Genomic DNA, 9,078 nt, shown 5'->3' with positions numbered 1-9,078 from the left:
GAGGTGGAGGTAAACCGAGGATTGGGTTGCAGTGAGGTTGAAAAACATAATGGGCTCATTCCTGTACTCCTTCCTGTAGCCAGTAGGAATTGCATGCATGGGGATGGCAGAATGAAGCTCTGTGAGAGGAGCTGAACACAACAGAGATGTGTTTTCATTGCCAATGCATTGTGAGTCCTTGAAGATATTATGAAGGATAGTGTGGTGTTTCATAGTACTAATTGCAACTCAGGACTAATGATGAGAGAAGTGGTAAGGGAAGGATATAGTCCATGCCATGAGATGCATCCATATTAACAGGATAGTATACTCATTAGCCGTATTTTTTACTGTCCCAAAGCTTTAGGTATGAGATACTGGTATCGTGAATTTGCACTTTCTTATTGGAAGACTAAAATAGAGGCAAGGAAAATCAATGGTCTTTGGATGAGGCAGTGACAATAATCTGTTCCCTATCCACTTAATTGCATTATCATCAGAGCTCAGGTTAGAGAAAAAGTGCTTGGCATTTTGCAAAGCTGCATGGAGAGAAAGCTATACAGAGCAGGTATGCGCAGTGTTTAGAGATTTTAAAAAGGAGGGGTGGCAGGGGCTCTGTAGCCAGAGGATTTCCCTACTCTGTAGGAGTCGTCTAGTGAGTAGTTAACCTGGGTTTGCCCAAGAGCACCATTTGCACTAAAAGGTTTCATGGGGTAGACACCTGGCCCACCAAGAAATTGGACACTTGGACTAAAACCAGTTACCCAGTTTACACAGCTCAGCCTTTATACTAGTAGATTTGAGTTCTGTGATCTAGATAAGAAAGGCCTCTCTTTACCCAGAGATACTCAAAATGCTAGCGAGCAGCTTTGTTATCCGGTGGGATGGTAGAGCACTACATACTGATCATGGTGCGGCACCCTGGCAAAGGCCGAATTCTGCACGAGGCTTGCAGCAGTATCATGTATCATGTTGCCTGTGATGGAGTCCATTTGCAAATTTGTTCTGCTTTAATGGAAAGTTATTCACGCATATCCAAGGCATTGGGCCACCTTTGATTTCTCGTGCTCTCAAATGCCATTTGATGGAAAGTCTTCTCTTGGCTCCCTCTTGGACAGGTGCTGGATCTATGCGACGTGTTTCTTCTCCCCTCCACACACCAGATGTGACTTCTAGGAGGAAAGAGAGGTATTGCATGGTATAGAGACATCCCTTTGTCATTTCTGTGGAGAGCAGGAGCCAGAGATGTTCCAGCCAACTGGCCATTTGCTCAGCTCTTTTGACATTGGTGATCACAAGAGCAAAGAGAAATAGATGCACTCTGTGACAGCCAAAGTGGAGGCCAGAGCCACTTCTGCAAACTCCTTAGGATCCTAAAGTACTGTGGTTTCATGTCATCCGGTCCCTTTTCAATGAAGTTTCTTGAGAATGCAAGAAACGTCATCTCACACATTTCTGGCTGACTGTGTTCAATTCCTTGACATAGCTCTGTTGCTTTAAATTATTTGTCTTGGAAGTAATTGTATAGCTGAGGGCTGTGCGTTGATTTGGTTTTAAACACAAAGTGCCCTATTTAGCTCCATTGGGTTTTCTTTAGTTTTTGTTCATCTTGCACAGAATTCTGTCAAAGTGCGAATGCTGATAAATAAAAGTTTTGTTTTATTTAATATTCGGGGTAAGCAATGTAAGGCATCCAGTCATAAATACCAGCAGGCAGGAAGGTTGTGAATCTCTGGCCTATCAGTACTTCTGTTCTAAACACATTTGAAATACCACAAGTAAAGTAATTGTCTCCTGGTATTTCTCCTTATTGAAGCCATGGTGACATGTTGGGAGTCTTGATACAGTGAACATGAGCCTCCAGTGCAATGCTGTAGCTGGCAAAGCAAACAAAACACTGGGATACATCTACTGATGCATCTCAAACAAGGCGAAAGATGTCATTCTCCTGCTATACTTGGCCTTGGCCTTGGCCTTGGCCTTGGCAAGGTCTGGGCACCGCACTTCAGGAAGGATGTGGGGAAGCTTGAGAGAGTCCAAAGGAGGGCTGCACGTATGGTTAGAGGTATGGAGAACAGATCACATGATGAGAGATATGAGCAGGTCATGAGAGCAGGGAGAGATACGAGCAGGTCATATCATGAGAGACATGGGCCTGTTCAGCCTGGAGAAGAGAAGACTCAGAGGGGACTTGGTGGCAGCCTATCAATATATAAAGGGTGCATATTAGGGACTGGGAACATCTGTTCACCAGGGCTCCCCAGGGAAAGACATAAGGAAAAACTTCTTTACAACTCAAGCGTCCAGGGTCTGGAATAGACTCCCCCCAGAAGTAGTACAATCACCTACTCTGGATATCTTAAAAAACCTGCCTGGACACTCACCTTGCTGGGGTCATCTGACCCCAGCAGTCTTTCCTGCCAAGCAAGATCCTGATGATCTCCAGAAGACAGCTATGAATCTATGAACCATTTGGTGGAATTGATGATGGGGTTTGCAGAGAGAGATGTGGGAGTCTGGGAGCATAGGAAGAAGAAGAGCGAGGGGGTATAGACAAGTAAGATGCATGCTCCTCTGTGTAGCTGGGCTGCAGCTGGAGGACTGGATTTGTTTGAGGAGCCTACATTTTATTGGAAGAGTTTGGAAGAAAACAACCGGCATGTCACTAGCATTTGAAAAATAGCTTGAAACAGGGAAACTTGAAGATACTTGGGCGTTTCCAGTGAAGAGAAAAGGCAGCTTTGGCCGGTCTTCAAATATGTAAGGGATGTTCCAAAGAAGATCAGAAACAGTAATCACTGGTAGTGATTGAGGATGTAGCATGAGGGAACAGGCAAAAACCTCCTCCACATCCTGATCTCTTGTACTAAGTACCCTGACCTGATGAATGGCCTCCCTTTCCCCACTGTCCATCTGTCCAAAAGGCTGCTGCTGGAGTTTTATGTTGAATCCCCCTTTATGCTTCCAGCTCAAACTCAGGCTCCTTGTCCTTATTTGCAAGACATATTCCCCTCTCCCTACCACACACATCCCCCTAGCTTTCCTGTTCCCATCATCTCTTTTTTTTTTTCTCTCTTTCTTGGCACTTTCTCCTCTCCTGCCACCTGTACCTGGAAGGGCATCCCTGCCCTTACCTGCTTTTCTGTGCCTTCTGTCTCCTCCCGTGTCCCGTGTTTCATGTACATTTGTTTTAGATTTGAACCTGCTCCCCAAGCTGGGGGGAGGTCTCGTTATCTACTTTCTAAAGTGCCAAATTAACATCAAGCACTACATACGTGTTTACAGTAATAATTGGCAAGAGACTCTTTAGTTAAGCAGCACTTAGAGACAACGGTGAGAGGCATCTTATGAAAGGCTAAGATAAATACCAGATGAAACTTCAGAGGAGCAACTGGAAAATGGAACCAGCTGTCAAAGGAACGCCGTGGAACCACTGTTTTGGCACATACTCAGGGCTAGATTGCACTTTTACTGACCCACGTTGGTGCAGAACTAATAGGATCCATCTTGAAGAGCCACTAGATGAGCCACTGAGAAGAATCCCTATGTGATTTTATAGAAGCGAAAAGAGTGGGACGGAGCGGGGGTTGCAGAGAGAACAGAGGAGCAGCATCCGCATCCTTTGATACAGGCAGGACTAAGCGCAAGAGGATGGGTCAGGGATGCTTGAAAACCAAAAGGCCAGATGAATCCTAGTGAGCGACCACATCTGTAAAGGCTCCTTACATCTGACCCAGAGTGGGTGCAGTACCCCAAAGAGCTTACAGACCCGTGAGCAGAGACCTGGATGCTTTCTTGCAGGGGAAGGCAGCCACTACGCAGAGGTATCGGGGTCTTTCAGAGCGAGTTGAAGAAGGGGATCCTGAACCCACAGTCACGAGGCCAATATAGCACTCCAAAGCCCTTTACCGCAGGGTGCAGGAGAGGTATAGATGCGCTCTCGGTCTGCGTGTTGGGGGTCGATACTTTCTCCCAGCACTACACTGACCAACCTAATGCTGGTTTAGTCTAGTCTAGTCTAGTGCTCCAGTCTAACTCTGCAGTTAGGAGCAGGGGGAGCTTGCCCCCTGTATAAATGCCAGTGCACCTCTAGGCAACTCCTACTGAGAAGCAGATGCGCAGCTTGGCACATCGGATGATCTTGGCATCGTTTTATAGAGCCAATACATTTACCTCCTGTCACAGGAGATCAGCAGGGTCACAAAAAGCACATGCAAGTATCTTTGGAGAGTCAGAACGGGCCTGTTTTTGAGTAACATGCATCAGTTTAATTTCTGCGCATACCAGTCCTTTCACAAAGGGTGCTGTTAGTAATTGTGTGCATTTTCCTGCAAAACTACTAATAGGCCCCCATTTCTAGACCTTTTGAGCCCTAGTCACTGCCACAGTGATGAGAGCTTGCTCACATCACTGGCTTAGCAAGACCTCATGACTTCTTTTGAATGATCTAACTGAATGGTGGGGTGGTAATAATGGAGTTACGGGTTTATATCGCTCTTGCTTCCTGACCTAAGGGGAACCGGCATAAAGAAATTCTCAGGATTTTTCACTTCCATTCCATTCGCTGCTTTGAAACTGGGAGACGTCCATTTTTCATCATTTAAACTCCTGCCTAAGTGTGTGAGTGTTTGAATTCCTAGACTATGACAAAATATTAATGTGCGTCTGCCTGAAATGTCCAGAGAATCTTTAATAGGCTTCCTCCACCCAATGCTGCATTAAAAAAAAAAGCTCAGATGATGGCTGAAAACAATAAAAACACGGACACTGCCAATTTGGGGTGAAATGATGTACTGTGCCCTGCGGACGCCAGGGCGCAGGAGGAAAAGAGCTGGGGTGTGTCCCTTTGTGCCTCCATGCCTTTGCTGCTGAGTCACAAGCCGAAGGTTTTCAGGAGGGGGCACTTATTTGATCCGTACTGCAATGGGCTGTCACCCAATTGAGGTTTCACGTGCCAACTACAGTGAAGGCAGCTCAGATGCTGAGCCAGTCAGCAAATAAAGCTACTAAGAATAGAAAACTAGGCAGCAGCCCCCACCCCAAAAAATAAAAGCCTTCATTGGTCTTGCATAAAGATTTTTAGAACCCCACTTTCGCCAAAGAGACCGTAGGAAAACCCCATGGGGAGGAGGTGACTCGGGCAATGCACCCAGCGTCTGGGCCAGGCTCAGCACCCTGTCGTGGAGTTCACAGGGGAGTGTGGCTACTAGGTCACAAGAGATGTGCTGCAGGCGTGACGGCCCTTACCACCAGCTGCTTCATGCTCCTTTGCTTGTTCGTTATCAATCAGCCTCCTCGTAGAATAGTGCAAAGACTGCTGCACTAACGATCCAGGTTACATGGCGTTACAGGGATGTGGAGTTTCCTTGCCAGGGTCTGGCTTCTGTGACTCTCCCAGCAGCCGTTTGATAAGTCCTGGCTCACTGTAGATCAGCACCCAGTACTGACTCAGCACCCATCCTCAGCACCATCCAGCCCCCCCACCCTGTGAAAATCCCCGGGATTTGGGGTTTGCACTTTCAGAACATGAGACAGTTGCACCAATTTTTCCTTTCTCCAATTCCTGTCTTGGAAACCTTGTGTGCCAACTTTCAACCCATCTTGACATTTTTTTGGCACGCGCAGAACCCCTCCGCTCGGGTAGATTGACACAGCCTTAACTGCAAGATTACAAATCCGAGTTTATGACTGAGCCTTCTTTTACATACGCTTTCCCCAGTTTTACTGCTCGAGACAGATGACTGATAAGGTGGGCAGGTTGTTTAAACTCACACTGGAATGCGAGTGGATTTCTCCTCTTGGCACCAGGAATGTGGATTTTCTAAAGCAAAATGCAAAAGCTGAGAAAGCTGTCAGTTTTAAAGGGCTGATCTAAATCCCACTAAATAGAACAGGCTTTTTTCTGCTGGGCAAGTTTGTTAATCACACCCAAATTTGCTAGTAGTTTTTGGGTTGTTTTTTTTTTAAATAGAGCTATCTTTGTGGGGGGGACACATACCATATGGGCTGCAGACTTCCAGGCCATATGCAGCACAGGAGAGGCCTTTCTGGGTTCTCTCCTTCCTACCATGTGCACGGCCTGACACTCTCCCTTCACGGCAAGGGCAGCACGGATACTCTCCCCAAACCCTCCCATTGCACCCAGGAGAGAGAGGCAAGAAGCAGAAGCTGGAGGAGATGGGGAGCCATAGCAGCAGGCAGAGCAGTGGCTAGCTGGGAGCCCGCAGGTGGCATGGCAATCCCTCATGGGTTGCATGCGACCCATGGGACCTCCACGCTGTTTTAAAACAGAGCCAGGAATGGTCCCCATTGCACATACAAAAGTTTTCAGCATCTCCAAAGGCAGCGAGCTTAGGGCTCCTATGGACATGTGTGCAACGCATCGGAAATACAGCACGTCCGAGCAGACTCGATGAACGGAATCTGCTGGAGCGTGGGAATTGACCTGCTCCAGCAGTTTTCTGCATCACATACATCAGCATCCCCATGCTGAAAAGATGGCGATGGGGCGCTTTGAACTACAACATGTTCGAGGAGCTTTTGTTCAGAGTGCCCCACCACCACTTTTGCAGCGCAAGGATGCTGATGCACAAGGCGCAGGCGCTTTTAATTAGCACAGCTCACTAATTAAAGCGCCCGGCGCCACATCCCACAGCACATGTAAAAATGCCCTTTAGATCCTGATCGCTACGTTCCAAGTGCATCTCCAAACCACCGCCAGCAAGGCCAGCCAGCGTAAAAATGAGGAACCGGGAGTGACAGAGATATGGGTTTCAGGAGGAATTTTAAGGGACTTGAGAAAAGTGAAGCATGTCATCATGAAGGAGTGTGCACCCGTTTGCACACGAAGTGCCGTTCTCCGGGGGCTCACACAGCAGGAGGAGCACAGGAGTAGCATTATGTGTTTTGAGCCACTTTTGGTCTGAGTGGCAATCAGTTGACACACCGGGACAGAGCCCTAATAAAATAGTTCCTAATATGGTCACACTTTCCTCCCCTGTTGGTTAAAGATGCATGCTGGGAGGATACAATTTATATTGCTGCCCCTCTTTCAGACGAATATTGCCCTTGCTTCTGTTTCTGCCCCGGCTTCCTAGGTGAGTCGAGAGAGGTGCTGATTTTAGAAAAAGCTTGTTTCTCTCCCAGACAGTGCTGGTGCTTTCCAGAGCTGAAAGCTGCCTGTTCTGCCTCTCTGAGGATGCTTCCTGCGGTCTCTTTGCTCGTCTTGCACGCCACCGAAGCCGTACGCGATGCAAAAAAACAGTCTGTTTTCTGAATTTCTTTTTCAATACTGAGCAGAAAGAAAGAGGGGAAAAAAAAAAAAAGGCCTTGCAACTTAGCCGCATAACTTGCTTTCTGCTTTGCCTCCTGAGCAAATAGAGGGGATTGGTTAATAACCATGATTCGCTATTGTCTTTTAGCTGTCGGGTGCTACATTGAACTTCTTGGTGCCAGCAGGTCTAGCACTCCTCACTCAAGGGCGAATGCATTTTTCCTTTGGGAAACACTGACACCCAGCACCAAGAGTTAGTTTTACCTTGTGAACCACCGTATAACATTTCCAAACAACTACACGAAGAAGGCTGCTTTGTCTTCTGCTGCGGTGCCAACTGTTTAATTAGGAATAAGCAGAGTTCTGGGTTTTATTCATAAAGTAACAGGGCTTTTTTTTTTTTCTTTCTTTTCTCCCCCCCCTTTAGCTTGCAAAAGACAAAGAGCGCCTGCAAGCGATGATGACACACCTACATGTGAAGTCAACTGAACCAAAAGCCACCCCTCAGCCCGTAAGTACTGATCTGTGCGGAGAGAGAACAAAGCCTCACAACAACCTCTTTTCCTGTTTCCCACCTCAGAGCATAATACTAAGTGTGGCCTACTTTAACAGACTGTCAAAGTGAAGAGATGAAAATTGCTTCTCTGGTTGGCTTAGAATAGTCCCTGCCACGTAAACCAATTTTCGCCAACTCTTTTTTTTTCTACCCCTTCTTCAAGGAGTTGTTAAAAATGAGTAATTTTAAAGCTGACATACCGGACCTTTTCCTGCCTTTACATGCACACGTGTAGGTCCCTTCAAGTGAGGGAAATCTGCATGTGATTGGGAGATGCGTTCGAGCCAGTGCATGTTAGCGTCCAAGATAAGAATTGCATTTATTCACTTTTCTCTGGGCTGCTGTCATAGGTTCGGATAGAATAGACTCCACCAGTACGTACATTTTGATGGTGATAAAAAATCAATATCCCCCAATGTCAGTTTTTAAAGTACATGCAGTGCATGGAGACTGGGACTGAAAGCCCCCTTCCCTTGGCTCACTCTTCATAAAAGCCCAGAAGTGGGGATCCGCCTTGCAAGCCACATGGAATAAAACATTTAGCTCTGTAAGTTCAGATGGTCTCATCATCCAAACCAGGACTACTACCTGGCAAAGGCAAATCTACCACCTCATTCCCCAGTCCAAACTGCATCTCAGCTGTTGTTTTCTAATATCATCCTAATACTAAAATTTTTCCTTGTAGCTTCACATGATTATTCAAAATGGAGAGAGTGCTTTGCTTCTTGATTTTAAGATTTGTAAGATTTAAAGGTACACTGCCTTTATTTGATTTTGCTCTGAGTCATTGTGTGAAAATTAATTGAGCGTTGACAATCTATAGTTAGTACTAGCAATTTTAATCAATATGCAATGATGCAGCATAATGACAAAGTATTGGTTTATCTGTTTTGACTGATTTTTTTTCTATAAATAACGCAAACACACACCCATATATATGTGATTTATGGTGATAGAAATAAAAAAGAGTCAGACTATTAACCCAGCAAATATGGTAGCCTGCCAAGATGCAGTTGGTAGACAAAATTAATGTCTGAAACAGAACACATTACAGAGATAGAGAACATAAAATCATTAAACACTTCGCGCATCCATTTTTACTAGAAAAGGATTTCTCCCTTTCTCTGTTGTTGGATATAAATGGCGGCAGAAGTGGATAGGGAGGACGCTAGAAAGAAAACGGCAGGGTGTTTAACAGCGTAGGATCAGGTGTCAAACTTGACGGGAAATTTCAACCGTGAGTTGGGAGAAAGTTGCCGATGGCCACTAG

General features: G+C 46.0%; 1 protein-coding gene across 20 annotated transcripts in view; it reads left to right on the top strand.

Moving 5' to 3' along the window:
- Positions 1 to 9,078, top strand: part of FOXP1 (forkhead box P1) — a 442,244-nt gene that overhangs the window by 401,943 nt on the left and 31,223 nt on the right. For all 20 annotated transcript variants that reach the window (XM_059715648.1, XM_059715649.1, XM_019499635.2 and 17 more), the window contains one exon: positions 7,680 to 7,763. In XM_059715648.1, the coding sequence (XP_059571631.1) occupies positions 7,680 to 7,763 (84 nt within the window). The remainder of the gene's footprint in view (positions 1 to 7,679; positions 7,764 to 9,078) is intronic.

Source organism: Alligator mississippiensis, chromosome 12 (assembly GCF_030867095.1).
Source record: "Alligator mississippiensis isolate rAllMis1 chromosome 12, rAllMis1, whole genome shotgun sequence".
Taxonomy (NCBI): Eukaryota; Metazoa; Chordata; order Crocodylia; family Alligatoridae; genus Alligator; species Alligator mississippiensis.
The sequence above is the reverse complement of the archived record's forward strand: the minus strand, read 5'-3'. Positions and strand labels throughout refer to the sequence as shown.